At 39.1% G+C, this 19,242-nt stretch overlaps 1 protein-coding gene across 3 annotated transcripts in view; it reads left to right on the forward strand.

Annotated features, from left to right (window-relative positions):
- The first annotated feature begins 2,456 nt into the window (after positions 1-2,456).
- LOC146376486 (transducin-like enhancer protein 4) overlaps positions 2,457-19,242 on the forward strand; it is a 45,617-nt gene continuing 28,831 nt past the window's right edge. Inside the window, exons 1-5 of one of the 3 annotated variants that reach the window (XM_084946162.1) lie at positions 2,458-2,764; positions 2,962-3,155; positions 3,486-3,583; positions 5,708-5,771; positions 5,896-5,940. In XM_084946162.1, coding sequence (XP_084802288.1) covers positions 3,111-3,155; positions 3,486-3,583; positions 5,708-5,771; positions 5,896-5,940 — 252 coding nt within the window. In that variant the 5' untranslated portion in view covers positions 2,458-2,764; positions 2,962-3,110. Of the gene's footprint in view, positions 3,156-3,485; positions 3,584-5,707; positions 5,772-5,895; positions 5,941-19,242 lie in introns of all 3 variants that reach the window. The other 2 variants (XM_084946165.1, XM_084946163.1) reach the window with 2 other exon arrangements.

The raw sequence follows: 19,242 nt of genomic DNA on the forward strand, positions 1-19,242 counted from the left end.
GTACTGATAGTTGGGATCAGTGCACTGAGCAAGATGTTAAGGTCGGGTTTCCTCGCCACCCACTCCCCACCACAGACCATGTCAAGCCTCCCCCTTAATCCCCCTCCCTGTATAAGCCCCTCTCCATACACACACAGACATCCAGCATCCAGCTTGCTACCCATCTATGCTCAAAATCCGTTCCTGTGCAATCTCCTGTGCATCAGCTGCCAAATGAAGTTCCTCTTTAGAAAAAAAAAGAGAGAGCCTTGGCTGTCGAATCGTCTGATCGTGCCTGGCGGCATAGGCAGCCCTTGTGTTGAAGCCAATAATCCGGCGTCAGAGCTTCAGGTGCGCAGAGGGTCGTGATTGACAGGACTCGATATGAGGCCCTCGCCTCACTTGACATTTGGGTTTCATAAGGTCTGGAACAAAAGGCAGGGGCAAAATAATCAGAGAGGGGCACAGGCAAATAAATCTGTTTATTCCTCCTCACCCGCCCCCCTCCCTCACCTCTGCACCTCCTCTGCTCGTCCACATCATGGCTCAACCCTTGGAGGAGAAAAGAGGGAGGGCATGATATTACCTTTTCACAGCCTTGGTGGATTCACGCACCGCGACAGCAGGTCACTTTAGGCTCTGTGCTTACCTGAGATATTAGTTTGTATGTGTGGTAGATAGAGATGTGTATTTGAATGGCTGAGGCGATGTGTGTGTGTGTGTGTGTGTCTCTGTGCGCACAATCCCATGTATGTTTGAGGGCGAGGCAGAGACAACAGACAAGACAGAAGCAGACAGACTGACAAGGAAAGTGGATTGATGTGGTGTCACATTGTGGATAGTAATTCATACACCTGTTAGTATGTTTGAACAAATATTATTATTAATCATAGAAGTAACATTACAACATATACTACTGAAGCACTGAAATGTATTTTATTGTGTCATGTGAGGCAGACACACATATTATAACAAATGTGATCCTAAATAGCTTTAATGGGTAATGATAAATTCAGAGAAAGGGACATGAAATATAAAGTGTAATGCAGCACAAAATGATTAAGATTTCTGGACACAGTCAGTTAGTTCTGCTAAATGACCGAAGGCAGCAGTGAAGAGAGCTGCTGACCCAGCAACAGTGTGTTTCATCTACCCACACTGAACATCTTCTCACAGCCACAAATGCAGGCTGACAGACTATATGCACTTGTTCGCTCAAAATGAATGGTGTCAACTCTGTGTGTGTGTGTGTGTGTGTGTGTGTGTGTGTGTGTGTGTGTGTGTGTGTGTGTGTGTGTGTGTGTGTGTGTCTGTGTGAGAAAGAGAGTCTTAGTCATAATATTTCAATTTACTTAGCAAGAGGTGTTCCATTTGGGTTGTACTACGTAAAGGGCAGAGAAATTAGCCAAATGATTCAAGCTCTTTTAGGCGGCATTTATCTGAGCAGTGCACACGTATGGAATACATAAAATGCATTCGCCCTGCTTGTACTTATAAAAAAAGGATAATGTCACATGTGTGCTGTATGTTAGAGTGTATGCTGAAATATGAACAGCAGGATTAGCATTTAGGATTAGGAATTTGTCTGAGACATGAGATCACAAAAAAGAAACTGAGAAAAAGAAAGAATGGTGGGAGCCTAAATGTGTATTAGCAGCATTTTCCAGCCATAATCAGAAGCCAAAGACAACTCAAGTACATAAAGTACTGACATCATAATTTCACTTCACCAGATTTCGTTTGCCTGTGGTATATTTTAGCTGGCAGTCACAGATGCTACTCACTTTTCAAGTTGAGATTTGAAGGATTTCTAAAATTTGTTAAATGTTTAAATGCAGACGAAGTTAAAAACAGCCCGACCATAACCAACCAGATTGTTATTATGTAGTTAAAAACTTAATTTAAAAGAAAAAAACATAAAATTAGAAATTTGTGTAAATGTTTTTCCAACTAGAACCGGCTGAATCGCTAATTGACATCCAGCCTGATATTGATGCTACCTTTGTGGCTCTAACATAATCAGTTTTTTATTTGTCCACCCTCTGTATGATTTACATAATGTGAAGTGAGAGATGAGGGGGCTGCATGAGAATTTAATTGCAGGGTTATAGGTGCAATCTGCGGACATGATAGCAGACTGTTTAATAGGTGATTCAATTAGGAAACAGGAAAAAAACATGAGACCAAGGGGCCATATGTTCGCTTCTGCCCCAAAGTCTCTGGAAAAAAAGAAAGAAAAAAAAAGAACACATAAGTCAACAGATAGTTTTCAGATTAATCCCTGTGACATCGTTTTGTACCAGAGCAGCCCCCACGTGGGGGTCTGCATAAATCGCGTCTTGCTGGATGTGATTGGATAGCTTATAGATGATTGGCAGGGGGGTGCAACGGAGCGTGTATACTTTTCTGTCGCTATTGGCTGGCTTTAATGGCCGCTCCTCCCTCGGACCACACACCATTGGCTTTGGGGGTTTCGCGAAGGAGCTGGGAAGTTGTAGTTCTTTACAGCAGACGCACATCTGTAGGGCTTATTATCGACTAATATGAATTAAACTACACGTCCCGACGTCGTGCTACGGGTCCTTGTAATTGTAGTGAATATGTAATTGAGCTCGTACGACTGGTTGCTTCTAAATTTGGCGTCGCGGAGGCAGGCTGCTGTAGTCGGAGAGGTGGTCGGTCGGCGGGTGCTGAATGAGGATGCAAACCTTTAACGGAGACTGTAGGAAATAAACCAATGAACGCGTGACAACGGGACGCTGTGGAGAAGCGTACTCGCAGACAAGTAGGGTCATGGTGTGCGAGATTTTAATGTTTTCTGTGAGAAATCTGAGAAGATAGAGGATTTGTTGTTAGTTCAGAAGGAGAACGTTAAGCGCTTAGAATAAGGTGCTGAAGATTTTGGAAAAGACTGAGACATTTTTTGCTTTTATTATTACGCTGAATGGACTTTTGAATTACTGTCTTGCTGTCTCTGGTCAGCCAAAGGTCCGAGGATGTCTCCACTCTTCGCGGAACCTGCATTTAGCCCGCAAACCAGCCACTGACTGACTTTTTACGCACGGAGAAAGCTCGGTTCTCACACACTTTGTTTTCGTGTTTTTCTGGATGAACATTGCAATACATTTTCAATGATTCGAGATCTGAGCAAGATGTACCCCCCGGCGCGGCATCCGGTAAGTACAGAACAGTAGCGGTAAGAGCAGTGTGTCAAAACAGCGCAGATTAACAGTCGCGCCTGATGCGTAATCAGTTTAGATCAAGTTTCCGTGCCACTGCGCGCTCTCACGGACAATTGCGCTCATTGTCAAACTGCCACAGCTGCATGTGTGTCTCTGAGTGTGCGTGAGTTAACGTGTAAGGAGACTGAGTGAAACCAAAAAGGCCATCCTTATCACAGAGGCCTATTGTCAGCTACAGTCCTGCCTGTGTGTGTGTCGTGACGCTGAACTTTGGTGGCTCAGTTCTTCCTTTCTTCCTTCGCACGCTGTTTGCTTTGGATTGAGGTCCCTCATCAGCCGGGACAGCCGTTCAAGTTCACTGTCACCGAGTCCTGCGACCGGATCAAGGAGGAGTTCCAGTTCCTGCAGGCGCAGTATCACAGGTAGGATTTCGGATACGAGCATGACATTTGGGCTGCACTGAAACATCAGCTCATCAGCCAGAACGGCAGTAAACTTACGAACCGTTCTGCATTCCCCACAATAGAAGCGATTGCGAATTTGATCCCTGTTGTTCTGAGTGCGCATTAGAAGTAATTAGTGGGTTAATTAATCACTTTAATAGCTGGAATTTAAAAAATTAAATGTTAAAAAATGTTTACATGTAAAATGCACAATTAATAATTAATAAATACGTTTGGTTTTAGATTATTAAATGTTACCTATAATATATTTTTTTCTTCTTAATTACCTTTTGGTTCTTGCACTTTTGGTCAGTTGAAACCAGTTTTCCTAAGTCACCTTGGATATCAGGAGCTTATACTAGTGACCCCCTTCCCACCCATCCACACACAGAAAATGCTAACTAAAGAAATAATAAATCTAAAAGAATTAATTGATTGATTGACTGTGGATTGACTCACACCGTAAACCGAAAAACCCGAGATAATGTTAAAGAAATGGTCGAGTTCTGTGCTGCTGTGTACTAGTCATGTATGAGTCACGAAGTATGACCAAATTATTAGGGAAATGTGTGATGCAAGAACGTGAAATACAAGACAGAAATGTATTTTTTTAATTTAAGTTTCTATTAAGAAATACAGTATGTTGAGTTTGACATTTATATTCAGGGATGTTATATTGCTATTCCTCTCAAATGCACCATATGCAGCTAAAACAGTGGTAGCCTGTATTTGTCTAAGGTCCATCTATTACTAGTGACTAACCACAGGTAAACCCCCATCAATCTTTGCATGCACGTCTCTCTCTCTCTCTCTCTCTCTCTCTCTCTCTGCAAGTGCAAGTGGTGTGAAATACTTTTTTACCTGACATGATGAAGTGTGAAATACATTGCTCAGGGCTGAACCACAGGCACAATACCAATGCATAATAATCACCCACTTCTGGCCACCTCATAATTATTACCCAATCACCTGGTGAGATGAACCAGTGGTCCAGTTTGTTGGCCAGTCCTGAGGCTGAACAGGCTGAATGGTGCGCTGCATGCTTAATGCTACAGCCGCACAGATCAAACTCTTTCGTTCCAGTGAAATCCAAAACGAGGGTGGCGCTGATCAGATTTTATTTATTCATTTTTTAAATAGCAGTGAGTCAGACATACTCTGGGAATACGCTACAATAAGAATTACTGTGGTCCCACATGTTTCATGTTTTTTAAGGATGAATTTATTAGTATTTATTATTACGGTAGTTCTTATTTAGAAGAAATGTAAACATGTTATGGACCTTACTAAAACCACGAATCTCTTTGAGAATATTCCCCAACCTTAGAGTACAAATAAAGAAGAGGACACCGTCATCATCAAACTTAAATAAAGTTGAGGTATTAAACATTTAACGTCTGGCAATGCCCCAGATTTTCAGCTGATTTCAGCATTTATATTTAAGCAAATGTTGAAATTTCTCATTTCTTTTCATGTTTTACATTGCTGTGATTGACGTGTACACGCAAAGGTTTTGATGATGATATAAACCCGATGAGTTCCTTCTTAAAAGATGCACAAAAACTTTAGGAGGAGCGATACACTGGCAGACACAAAAGAGTTAAGCTTTTCTGCAAAATGGATCCTAATGTTATGGTTGCTTTTTTTGTTGATGTTGCAGTTTAGGCTTTTACTCGCACTATAAGAATATATGATGAGGTTTGTGTGGTTGTCCATCGATCCATTAATTACTGCACTACACCTGCTGAGTAAGTGCCTGTGTCTGCAGAGGAAATTGCTGCATTCCAAACAACTTATTTGTCTTTCTTTTGTAGCTCTCATATTTAGAAATGCAAATTTAAAGTGGCAGGATGCAGTGACTTGCCTGCGCAGTATAGTGCAAGTATCATCTCCGCTTTCAGTTTGCTAAAGTCTTGTTTCATTCTCGCTCATCCTCTTTTATCCACTCCCTACAAAATAAGTCAGTTAGAAGTCAGAAGTCAGAAAAGATTTTTGGTCTTTTAGTTTTACTTTTGATCATGTGTTTGCGTGTGGCATGGATGCAGCTTGCTGTGTGTTTGATGGTGACACGTGCTAACAAAACATTTTCTATCTGTCTCGCAGTCTGAAATTGGAATGTGAGAAACTGGCCAGTGAGAAAACTGAGATGCAGAGGCACTATGTCATGGTGAGACAGCTTACTTCATGTGTTGCCATTAGTATTTTATTAGTGTGTGTGTGTGTGTGTGTATGTGAGAGAAAAAAGAGGAACAGAGAAGACATGTTTGATCGACCTTGCTTTTATCTTTCAGTACTACGAAATGTCGTACGGGCTGAACATCGAGATGCACAAGCAGGTAAGAGATGTTTTTACTCAAATGATGAAAAGGAAAAAAAACAACAAAACAAAACATCTGACGTAAACCACGCTGTACTGTGTGACAAAAGGAATGCAAATGGAAATGGGACTTTTATTCCAATTTGTAAGTGCTTTTAAATTCTAAATATCTCACTGGGCAAAGTCCAGCAAACTTGGAGGCATTTTAATTTATTCACGCCATTACATAGGACAGCTTTTAAGCAGAGGACTGACATATCTCAGTTTTCAAAATGTCCCAGCATGCTGGTAATATTCTGGAAGAATATTTTTGAGGTCTTTACCTTTTCTCTTTCACCATTTTCTTTGACAGCGAAGGCTCATGTGCTTCCATAATACAGATAACGCAGCTGAAGTATAGTTATTGCTTTTTCTGGATGTCAAAGACTGCTATCGGTTTACAAAGTGCTCTGAAAAAGTGGCATTTCCAACATAAAACAAGTTACATTATCAATATGTTGATATTTACACACAAAATGATGTTATTCTTATTGCTTGTGATTTTCTAAAATAGGATTAGAATTCCCAACTTGAGAAATGAGTTACACATTAAAAAAAACTCCCTTCACGGCACACGTTTAGCAACTTTCTGAATTATTGTAAAGAAATGTAAAAGTCATAGTGAAACGGGAGCAGCCCAGGATGAGGCCAGAACATCAGCCACCAACATTTAAGAATTTGATCCATTTGTCCCCTGTTCTATTTTCGAGCGGTCGGTTGCCTCGTGAGGTTGAATAGTCATTTCACATGCGAATAATAATTTCATCAGTTTAATTGAACAAGAAAATGGGCTGAAAAATGACTCAAGCGAACAAGGATTTGGCCTTTAACGAGCCTTTACATTATTGCTGCCTTTTTTAAACACGGAAGGTCATTAGCATAAATGTCTCTGTTAACCACACATCAGCTGCCAGGATAAATGAACCACAGCTAACCAGCTACACATTCATTTCCAGACAAATGGTGTGTGTAGTGTGTGTGGCTGTGTGCGCGTGCGTATGTGTGTGTGTGAGAGAGAGTGGAAGTGATAAATTGTTGGCCTTTGTCTTTCTGTGTGTGTTTTCTGTATCTATACCATGTGTTTGCTTTGCTGTGTGTGTGCATGCGCGCGCGCGTGTGTGTATGTTTAACAGCCTGTACATACTGTACATGTTTACTCTGTGTGTGTGTGTGTGTGCACACGTGTGTGATTGTGTGTGTTGGTCTGTGTTTGTCTGTAGGCACACTGTCGTTGTTTATTTAGTTTTGTGTGCACTATTTGTGTATTTGTTCACATTGTGCGTGTGCTCCTACAATGTAGACATTTACTTGTGTGTGCTCTAGTGTTTGTTTCTGTCAGTACGCGTGTGTATTTCTGCGTGCAAATGTTGGACACACGTGCAGCTTTTTACTGCCACACTAATCAGACTCGTTTGATAAAATATGGGATCCCTACTATAAATTCCTGCTGGCTGCTGCTGTTTGTGTGTGCGTGTGCTGTGTTTATATGGGCAAGGCAGGCAAAATAAAAAGCGGTTAAATGTGGCCTGTAGCTCCGTGTGGTGCCCAATGATTTCTCTCAGAAGAGTGAATCCCTCATCTCTGCCAGCAGTGTGCGGTGCATGTTTTGTCCTTGTGTGAGGGAGAGACTTTTGGAAGCAAATGATTTTGAGTATTACACCAACATGCCCAGGCATAAATATGTGTTTTCTATCCATGGCATTCAATATGATGATACAAAGTATGTGGCTTGTTGAGTGGATGCTGAGATGAAGAGAGGGGGGTGATGCTGAGGGTAGGAAGGGGAGGGCGGAGGACATTAAGGCCTCCACCACCAAGCGAGTCGCTAATTTTGCTTGTTTAGCATTTTCGGAGGGTAATAGGCCCATTGATTTTTGACTCTGCTCTGTGTTTTATTTACACAGAAGGGCCCCGGTGCCCGGGGAGTGAAATGTACCAATGCTCGTTAAAGAGAAATTGACTCGCGGATGGAGGAGAGGATAGGCTGTGAGGTAAGGGGAAGGGGGGCGAGGGATAAGGAGGGAGGAGGGTACGAGGGATGTCGAGCATGGGACTGAGCTGACTGAGAGGACAGCTAATCAATTGCAAATTAGCAAAGCTGAAAGAGAAATAAAGAAAGTGAAGGACGGGGAGAAAATGGGTTGGAGAAGGGATGAGAAAGTGGTAAAAGAAGGAAGTAATAAGACGTTTTGATACTGAAGACTGGCAGCGATTTCAATGAGGTCTGACAGCTCATTTTACTGGTGCAGACAGGGAGCCATTTATTTCGATTTGAGGATTTTGGTCACATAGTGTTCCAGTGGTACTTTGAATTTGGGATTTTAGAAATGCATTGAGAACAACATTAAGTTAGTAATATAAAACTACAGTAAAGCTACTCCCTTATTCACAGGGTGTTGCCACAGCAGGTTGTTCCACGTGTTTGATTTTGCAGATTTTCATGCCAGGTTGTGTCAGAAAGGACATCGAGCCCGGCTCAAACCAGGGATCTTTTGCCTTATTAGACAAATGTGTAAACCACTACAGGATGGTAGCACTGTAATACAAAGTGACAGTATTTGCAATTTAAATCAGTAAGTATTTATAAAGTGTAAAACTTTCATATACATAGTTAAAAAGATAATCTGTTCTATCCTAAATTTCACTATGTAACAGTATTTTTACAGTAAAATTCATATTTGATGGTGAAAAAGTGTAGTACCACAGTAACCACAGGAGCTGCACAAGATGCAAAGTTGGGTTTCAACCAGAAAAGCAGGAAGACCTGGTGGTGGTGAGGTTAACAGATCACTTCAGTTTCATGTCATGACATTATCTGCTGCTAGTGTGAGGAGAGAGGAGAGGCAAATGATTTAGTCTGCCATGCTTAAGTAACATAAACATAAGTGGAAATTAAACTTTTTTCTTTACCTTTTTAATCTTTACTAATGCTGTGGGGATGGTTTTTTCAATTGTGAAAAATAATTAATGATAATAGTTGATTTATTACATGCATTAGCTAAAAACTTATTAAAAATACAACACTCCCTAATGCATGGGTCCCGGGGTGGGAGGGTGTCGAATTTAAGGCCTAGAAACAATAACTGTGTGGTAATAACAGCAGAGAGTTCACAATCCAAGTCAGCTCCAGAATAAGCCATTTTCACTTCCATTCCCTCTTTTATGTTGAGGAATGAATGATTGTTGTTCCACGTTTTTCAATATATAGCTTGTTCAGGGCTTCCATTCTGTAAAAGTTGACCTGAATTTTTTTGTGTGATTATTTTTATTATGTGTAGGTATGTCAATCTTATAACACCTACACAATTCATCTGAAACTAGGCTGCATGTAGACATTATTTTACAGCAACAGAGAAAGCCACGTAATTGGGGGAACAAAAAGATTTATACATGTGGCAATGAGCCTTGTCAGCATTGGTCTGGTGAAAATTAATCAGGCTTTTGAATGTTTGGTTCTCTTCTCTATTGTAAGGCAGGGTCTTAGTTTGTGTGCATGAAAGAAACCTGTATCCCACCACTGCCATAATCTCTGAGAGAGAGAGAGGTTGCTCTACGAATTGCACTTAAGAAATTACGTTTTTGAGATATGTTATCACACACGTGCTGCTGCTATTCGGGACATTCTGCAAAACAGGCATGCATTTAGTGAGCTGGACAAAATACAGTCAGGCAGAGACATGCACTGCTGTGAGTTTGTGCATATCCTGATTTCACGCAGTTCAGACTTGAAAGTAATATGTAAATGTTAATTGGCCAAACCCAGTAAGTAAAGCAAATATGACCGGGGTGCTCATTCAAACATGAAGCTGAGACATTTTTATGCTGTCAGTTAAAGGGAGGAGTGCACGAAAGGGGCGCACATGTCAGACTGAAAGATGGAAGGAAAACTTTACATTAAGTGCTCCTTTCCTTTGAACTGTTTGTAACCTGTCTGTATAGCACCCTTTGTTTTTCTTCTCTGTTTCTCTCCACTGATCTAGCTGTTTCTTACACACACCCACCCACGTACACACACATACAGAGTCACAAGAGAGAGTAGCCTTTATATGGTGGGGTCCATTAGGTGTATTAGCTGGTGGTGAAAAGTGGTGCTGATGTGGTGCTTACAAAGCTCCACAGGGGAGATGGACATTTGATCTTCTTTCTGACCCAATCTGACTCCAGGGCTCTTGCCTGATCTAATTTCTTTCTTGTTAGGAGTTAAAGTGGGGGGTATTTGGGCTGTTTTTCCTCTCATATTCTTCTTCTTCTTCTTACTCTTTTGGATAACAATTCAACTAAAAAAACAAAACAAAACACTTTTTTCTCTGTCACTAGCTTAGTTGCCACCCCATTATCACAAAAATATATTTTTTTAAAGGAAACAGATAACAGGTGGATTATTTCTGGCAAATAATGAAATAATAAGTAAGAATTTCTACAGAAGTCAATTTTTGTGGTCATGAAATTCAATAGCTCAGGAAGATCGCACCATTAGTTGCATTTTCTCTGTATTGTTGAAGTTTGATGTTGCAAAGCTACTGATGAAAGATATTTTCTCTCTTTTTTTTTTTTTAACTGGTAGAACATTTCTGCAGCGACTCACATACAGGTTCAAAGAAAAATCCAGTACCCATGATCTCAGGGGTTGCTGCTGTTTTATGTGACTGCAGACTCTTAACTAGCAAAAGGCTCCATAGATTGACTTAGTTTGAGTCCCAACCTCAGTGCAATCTCTGGCCAGTTGTTTCTTATTTTTGTCAACAAGGTGAATACTGCGTGTTAGAGCTGGGCCCTGATCATTGCAGAAACAAATTCTCCAGGTTTGCACGAACTGCAGGACATTTTTTTGGGAAAAAAGGGAGCCTTGCTTTTTTTGCTTTGGTCTCTTCAGGGTGAAAAGACGTGTTGGCCGAACGGGCTGACATCCCTGCACTCTGGCCGCCAGACACAATATTTTGCCATTGATGTAAAATGTCACCTGAAATTGGTTGTGTTGCCTCATGGAAAAACACCTCCATTTCCTTTTCCGCTCTGGTGCTTTTGTTTCTCTTCTGATGCCAATATCTTTGGATCAGTTCTTCCAAATGTTGCTTGGAGTTGTTAGGGAAGATCTGCATCTTTACAAGTGATGTTGTAACTTTGAAATCTTTCAAAATAAATGCTTATACGCAGTTACATCTATAAGCTTTTGGACAGTGGCAATTTTTTTGTGTCATTTTTGCATCTCTACATCACCACATTGGATTCTAAATCAGACAATGTGTTTACAGTGCAGCGCTTCAGCTTTACGTCGTGGAATTGACTAAATTCCACTGTTTGTAGCTTTGCACGAATCGAGGTCCAAAAGGTTGTTGATGGAGGTAAAGGTGACCATAATTAGGGTGAAAAAACAAAAGAAACCTATTAGAGAGATAATAATGTTATGAGTGTCAAAAGAACAATCTGGTACTTTCTTAAAAAGCAGAAAACCACTGGCCAGCTTAGCAACATCAAAAGGCCCCAGAGTCCTCGTAAGCCAGTTAAAATGGATGATCACAGATTCTTTGCTTGGTTGAGAAAAACCCCTAATAACATCTCTCCAAGTCAAAAAACACTTTTGAGGAGGTGTTGTTTTGGTGTTTTACTGTCACACTCCAAAAGCAAGGGACACCTTAAGTAGTATAACTGTCTACAGTGCAGATCACTTGTTGTGTTTAAGAAGAAGAAGGTCAGATTAGACTTTTCCAGAAAACATTGAAATGACCCTGCACAGCTGTGGACAGTAATCTCTGGACAGATGAAGTCAAGATTAATTTGTAACAGAATGATGGGAAGAGAAAAGCGTGGAGAAGGAAATAAATGGTACACTATACTTCATCATCTGTCAAACATTGTAGATGCAATGTTTTGGCCTGGATATATTGGAACTGAGCTACTAGTGTTTATTCACGATGCGACTTCTGATAGAAGTAGCAGGAAGAATTATGAAGTGTGCAGGGTTATACTCACTGCTCAGATTCCACCAAATGCTGCAAATGTGATTGCAGAACTTCCATGTGAAAATGGACGATGACCCAAAGCATACTGAAAAAGGAACCCAAGAGTTTCTCAAGACAAAGAAATGGGATCTTCTTTAAATCAGTCACCTGATCTAAACCCTACTATTTGCTTTTCAGCTATTGAAGACTAAACTAAAGACCGAAAGACCCACAAACAAGCAGCAACTGAAGGCAGTTATATAAAAGGCCTTGCAGAGCATCTCAAAGGTGGAAAAACAGCATTTGATGATTACTTTGGCTTCTAGAATTCAAGGGGTTGTGAGTGACTGTTAAAAACAATTCTTAAGTTTGAAATTATGTTAGTTTGTCCAATTTCTTTTGAGCCTCTCAAAATTGGGGACTGTGGATTAAAAATTACTCTAATTTTTAAACCAGTAATAAAGTACTTTTGTTAAACTCCTTGAATTAAAGCTGAATCAGTCACATCTTGATTATTTGATTTGAAATCCGTGTCGGTGATGGACAGAGAAAAAAAAACTTGAGAGAAAACATTTTGCTTTCTTAACTACAGCAATTTTTCTCTGCAGTTCTCAAACACTTTACATTTTACACTGCTGTAAAAAGAAGAGATGATGAAACAAAGTGGTAAACATGTCCCTGATCCAACTTTGAAGAAATGTGTCTGAAGCATCAATAAGTATATATTTAAACAAATCTGAGGTTTACACTATGTGATGTCTTTGTTCTTCAACAAAGAACAAAGACATCACATCAAATGTTGTCTTTGTTCTTTGATACACAAATCATTGTATACACAACTTTTTGAGGGTTTGTAGCATGTTGTAGCCTTAGGCATTTTCTCTGTTTACTAAGAAACAAAAATGCCCAACAGTTTCAATAATCAAATTAAATTGTGGCCTTATAGAGAATTGCCAAATAACTTCCTGGCTGTTAAAAAAAAGAATGTCTTCCTTTCCTGCTTTCATTTTCAGCACTAAAATTTAAGCCGCCCTTTAGTAAGGCAGTTGAACATCAACTAGCTTGGGTCTGATACACACTCAGCAGCTCCCCAGTGCGTGAATGTGAAGAAGAGCCTAGCTGAGAAAGGGCATGTGTGCTCAGCAAGTTTTTCCTGTATAAACATTAAATATAAAATTAAAATGTCAGTGTTTTAGGTCCTCTATGCCGTCTTGTTATGCATTAGAAGGTAATTTGAGGTGTACATGACACTAAATGGTTTCCTTTATGTACTTCCTTTGCCATCCTAAAGAATACTGCAGGCTCTTAATTTACATCGTCTAAAGCAGGGATGTCAAACCCATTTTACATTGTGGGCCACGTATAACCCACTTTGAAGTTAAGTGGGTTGGAGCAGTGAAACTCTGCTTTCTGTCAGTGTAAGGAAGTTTAACTATACATTTAATCCCTGAGATATATTAATATAAGAAAACAAATGTCAGTTTCAAAACGACATCTTAGTGTTTCTATATGATAAAGAAATGCTCAAATTATAACAAACAAAGGTGTAAAATTACAGAAAATGGTTTGTTAGCTTGTTGCACAGACTGTCCCGTAATTATAAAATGGACTGCTTGTCTAGAGCTTGTTTGCTTTGATGTAGTATAAATTGCCATTGATAGGTGGTGGTGGGGGGGCATACAGTAAATACGGTTACAGGTCTAAAATGTATGTCCTCTTCACAAAGCCTTTGGATTAGTCTTTGGAAAGCCAGTTGTGGCCCCTGGGCCTTTTGTTTGACACTTCAGCTCTAAAGTTTAGCACTACTGATGAAAAAAGGATAAAAAGTTGAGTGTCAAATATGTCTAAAGGTATTTTCTAACACAGTGTCAGTGTCATAATTTGTGAGATATTTGTAAGTGAATCATCAAGAGTAAACACTGAAGAAGTTATTCTGAATCCCGTTGAGTTAATAACCCCTCAGGTCTCCTAGTCTCAAGAGTGAATAGGCTCGCTTTGAAGCAGTCCTTCTGTTTTTTTTAATATGGTTTTATATATCCATGCTGCCTGGTTGAGTACTTTAAAAATATATATATTTTCTAGATAAATGCCTTTTCTGTGGCATCTACTCTAAAAATCTTCACTTGAGCTAGTGCTGCTTCTTTGCCATTATATTTCTTCATACTTCAGCCTTGGTTGAAATAATGTGAAAGTCAGCTTCCAGCCACTGGCAGATTTAGATATGTGATGGGCAAGTCCACCTTCTTTAGACCTTGCACTGGCAATTTTGTGATTTTTACTGAGTCCTAGCTTATTTTTTTAGTCATCACCTGGCATGTAGGGCTTTTATGGACTTTTTTTATGGACGATTGAGACGAGACACAGCTGCTGCCTGCTAAATGGTGACTTTGAGAAAAATGGGGGAAACTATTTCAAGCTCCTGCATTAAGTATTCTTTAAAAAAATCCAAATAACATAGCCTCTGCACATGGATAAGTTAAAAGGCTTTTACACACTGCCTCCAGATAGTCAAGATCTCTGCTTACTTAGTGCTTACATGTATTCACCTTGATCCACAGGTCTTGTGGCACTTTCGCCTTTGCTTGCACCTTTCCTCTTTACACTTCAGGTTTTGCTAGAGCTTGTTGTAATAATTTGTTCAGATTTCAGAATTGCATATATGCACTGAAAAAAGAGCATATTGGATTTACTTAATTCAATAGTGTACATTGGTTGCACACAGATGTTTTGCTTTGGCAGCAACTTAAACAACTGAGTTAAATCAACACAACATATTCATATTCAATAAACCTGTGCATTTTGTGTTGATAAAACAGGATTGAAACATGTTTAGATGAAGTAAGTTGAGCTCTTGGAATATTTTAATCCTTCATAATTTTCTCACTTTATTCCAACACTATTCAATAACTTTTACCCGTAAGAGGCAGGGTACACTCTGGACAGGTTGCCAGTCTATCACAGGGCTAAAACATAGCGACAAACAACCATTTGCACTCACATTAACAAGGTAATTTAGAATCAACAATTTACCTATCCACAATAACTGTATGACATTTAACTATGTGAGGAAACCAGAGTACCTAGAGAGAACCCACTGCAAACTAGCCAGATTGTGGATTTGAACCCTGGACATTCTTGCTGTGACATAACAGCACTAACCACTGCACCACCGAGCTGTCGATCCAGGATTAACAAAAGTAGGAAAGCTATTACAAGGCTTGTTGCAGAATTTTCTTTACATTTGTCCTTGACACGTTAAACCACAATAAATAGCAATAGCATACACGTGGTGTGTGTAGTTGTCTGACTCTTATAACCCCAGTGAGTGTCCTGTGGTTTGAAATCTCATGTGATTTTGTGAGTCCAGGCAACTAACCACTCTTATTAGATTATATCATGTCTTCTCAACAAGAACAAATTAAGTTGATGAATTTCATACAGATCCTACATGGTTTAATTACATTCACCATAGAAACATGAAATTATTTTGTTCAAATTACAAGTTAGACTTTTATAAATGTAACAACCACCCAATTTTCCTTTTTTGAGTGTGGTTTCATGCACTGTATGTATGGTTTAATGGGCCAAAACGCCCTCTCGTCTATTTCTTTGCCAATTTCCTGTCATTCCATCCTGTTTGCTAGAGTGACCTAACAAACTAAATGCACAGTGTTTCTGAATGATATATACCCCATGCATCAGTTTTCTAAACTTCTGTCTTCTGAATAACTGTGATTCCCTACACTTCATAAACATCTCTACCGTCTGTTCAGGTCCATCTGACCTGTTCTGGTCAGATGGCACAGAGGTGGTTTTTCTAAAAATGACTATTTCTGCTTGTTCTTTAATGCTGAGATGAGATTGTCTCTCTCAGAACATTAAAGTCTTCTCACTAAAGTTCTGGGTCACATCATTGGTCAAATTTGAATTTGAATAGACTTGTTAGTCACTCTATTTTGACAATCAGTTACTTGTTTTTATTAAAGTTTATGTGTCTCGTCATAAAAATAGGGCACACTTTGAGAAATAGTAATTAGGAGGAGGTTTTATTGTTCTCAGTGTTTTGTCATGGGTTATAGATTAAAGATAAACTGATTAATCAAGTAAAAGAAACATTGTCATTCCACTGTTCATATACTGTAAACTTTAGAGTTATTTGAATGTTAAACAATCAGTCGACTATTAATAATTGGTAGTCATTAATATTGCAACCCTAACAACCTAATGACCCATGACCCCATCTCCTTATACAGGCTCTAAAACGTCTTTTAACAAAGTTAGTTGAAACTTTATGATAAAAGTTGAAATAATGCTCAAACCAGCTATTAAATAATTAGCTAACATTATGAATTGCCATTTCTTTGTTCATTACCAGTTAAAAAATAATAAAATAACCGAAGTTTAATCGCATATAAATTCACACTGTTACTCGCCATTACCTTTGATTCAGTACTTGATTGGATTATGTGCTTTTAAGTTTACTAAACAGAAACAGAGATATTGTTTAGGACTTAGAACTTAAATTGTCACCAGCAGGCACACGTGAATTTGGCTTTGATGGGAACTGACTCTATAATGTTCATGTCATCACGAGAGGAAATAGTCAGTTATGTAGTTTTATGCACTTAGTGTTGCAAACAAAGAAGGTGATGTTCATCTTTGTGTACCCATTAGTATGCGGTTCTGTGTGAGTCTGAGTCTTTTGTCTGTGTTGGCGTTTGTATTTGAGGTGCACTACTAGCACTCCCTTTGGGACAGTGGATCAGGCAATTTCCTGTTAAAAAAATTCTACCTGATCTAGAAAGAGAGAGTGCTGTGTAATCTTTAAAAGCTAGCCCTTGGGCTCAGTATAAAACATCTGATGAATACAGAGAAGCTGGAGTGTGTATGTGCATGTGCATGTATTTGCGCACACGGTTGTGTTAATGTGTCTCGTACTGCCGCAGCGTTGCTTGTGCTGCTGTCTGAAGTCTTATTTGCCTCTGGGGGCTCTGTTACCACTGATGCCAGAGCAAAGTTCACCTCTGCCAAGGTTATGTACATAAAACAAGTGCTTGGCAAGGTTACGGATGTAACTTATGTATTTGTGTTGGCCTTGGAGAAATTATCTCAAACTCTGATTGCTTTTTTTTAATTTAACTTGTTAAGTCAACAAAAATGTTACACTTTCCTTTATCTGTCTGCAAAGGATTACACTTTCTATACACTTTCTCTCTGAGTTTATGTTTACAAATCATCCATTTAGCTTAAACTGAATAAAGCTCAAAGAGTGCAGCAGAGAATTACCTTTCAGGGATGTTGAAGGATAAGGTGAGTAAATCTGATAATGTAAAGTTGGACTTTTGAGGCCAATAATGAGACATTTAGCTTTAGCATAGCAGAATTTAAATGAATCAAATATAATTGCTATAATTTAAAGAAATAAATACACATCCAGTCTTTACAGATGAAAAATGGATATGTCATAGCTTTCTGATGGGCATATGATGAAATTATGATGCCTTTTAAAGTGACCTACATCTTGTTGAAAACTGTCTCTCAGATATCTTTAAAAATTTGCAGAGGTTGTCATTACAAGTGACTCTAACACCCATTAAATGTTAAGGCACATTTTATCAGTTTATTTCAAATTAAGTGCAGTGATCATTCCTCTGGTACTTGAAGGTTTACTCCAATTAGTTACAGACAAGAGTCAGTTTAAAGGTCTTTGTGAGTATTATGGAATTGTGAGCGATAGTGCATTGTGTATGTGCTTTTTTCCCGTTATGTTGCAGAGCTAAGTTGACTTGCCACTTGACCAGTGTTCTGCAGGGGTGCTTTAAACTTCATCTAAGTTACTTTGTCCATCTCTGAAGCAGCACCCACGTTGGAAGCAGGGCAGCGACTGGAAATCATCGAATGTGAATAATATTTGGCTATTTCACGCGACTCCAGGTGAAACCATTGGCAAAGTAACCTGGGCAGAACCCAAGATAAACTTTTGACAACTTCCGGGCAACTGATTGAAGGGACTACCAATGAGAATGCAGTCTAATATATGACCCAGTAGTAAATTCATTAGAGGGTTATAGTTAACAGATGTCAGCTTCAAAGAGACACGCAGTGAGCAACTTCCTTGCAGTGTGGCTGAAACTTTATTCATTACCCTTTGGTTTGTTTTTAACATTCAACATACACTTCATGAGTAGCTTTACATATTGTTTTACACTACTAATACCGATCATTCTGATTTACACTGAGTTAAACAAATCTATATTAAGTCTTTACTAGTCCATTGTTCTGGTCTGGTAAAGTGGTCATATCAAATTGGGGCTTGTTCAAGAATTAAACGCGACCTCTGTACAAAGACATGCCCTAAGCACAACTCTGTACGTGATTTGCTTTAGGCTAGCAGCAGAAGACTTATTTCAGTGCTACTAGGACAATAATCTTAGATTAAAGCAGTGAACTGTCCATTGTTGGCGGTTGTGGCATATTTGGCAAAGAAGAATTTGTAAAAAGAGAGACACTCTGCTGCACTGATTCTGATATTTTTTAAATACTGCACATTGTGAGTTACAGGAGTTCAGTGCTGAATTGGTGCACTTCCGCTTTTATATCTCAGTTTGATAATGTTGATGTTCCATTTTGCTATCAGCTTCCATTACAAGTCTCTTAAACAACCACTTTGTTCGATTTTGTACCTTTCCTTTCACAGAGTGACACTTTTTTTTATTATTATTCTGTCAAGAGGCTTAGATGGCAGGGTCCAAGGTAAATCTTCAGCATCTTGGCAGAAATGTTGTTTGATTATTCAAAGAATTCAGCTGCATTTGTTTTCGAAGTTGATAAAGTTCACCAGCACTGCAAAAAAGATTTGTAACTAAGAGATAATGTCAGTGTTGAGAGAGGGTGAAAATATAAGGAGCGATAGACATTTTTCAGGATACATCAGGATAAGAGTACATGAATGCTTTATTCCTTCCTCCTTCCTTCTTCCTCATTCATGAAGTATGTGTGCAGAGCATACACATTATGCCTGTTTGTATTTGTGTGTGAGGTGCATGCAAATTTATTTTACATTTAAGTGATAAAATGGTAAAAACAGGAAATGTATGGCTTGACTGTTTCTATAAATGTGTTAGAAAATCTGTAAAACGGTTTTGTATTTTAGGCGGATGAATGCTTGTGTGATTGGGAGCTTTTGTCTTGCTAGTACCAGTTTGGAGTATTTACTTTTAGAATCATTTGAATCCTTCATGGCATAGATTTAACAAGGTGCTCGAAAATTCCTCAGAGACTTTTGTACTTTTGTACTGATATTTCAGCTACACGTGAATGATGCTAATCTTCCACCACATCCC

The sequence above is a fragment of the Perissodus microlepis genome, chromosome 12 (genome assembly GCF_051167445.1).
Source record: "Perissodus microlepis isolate ML-2025 ecotype Zambia chromosome 12, ASM5116744v1, whole genome shotgun sequence".
NCBI classification, from domain to species: Eukaryota; Metazoa; Chordata; class Actinopteri; order Cichliformes; family Cichlidae; genus Perissodus; species Perissodus microlepis.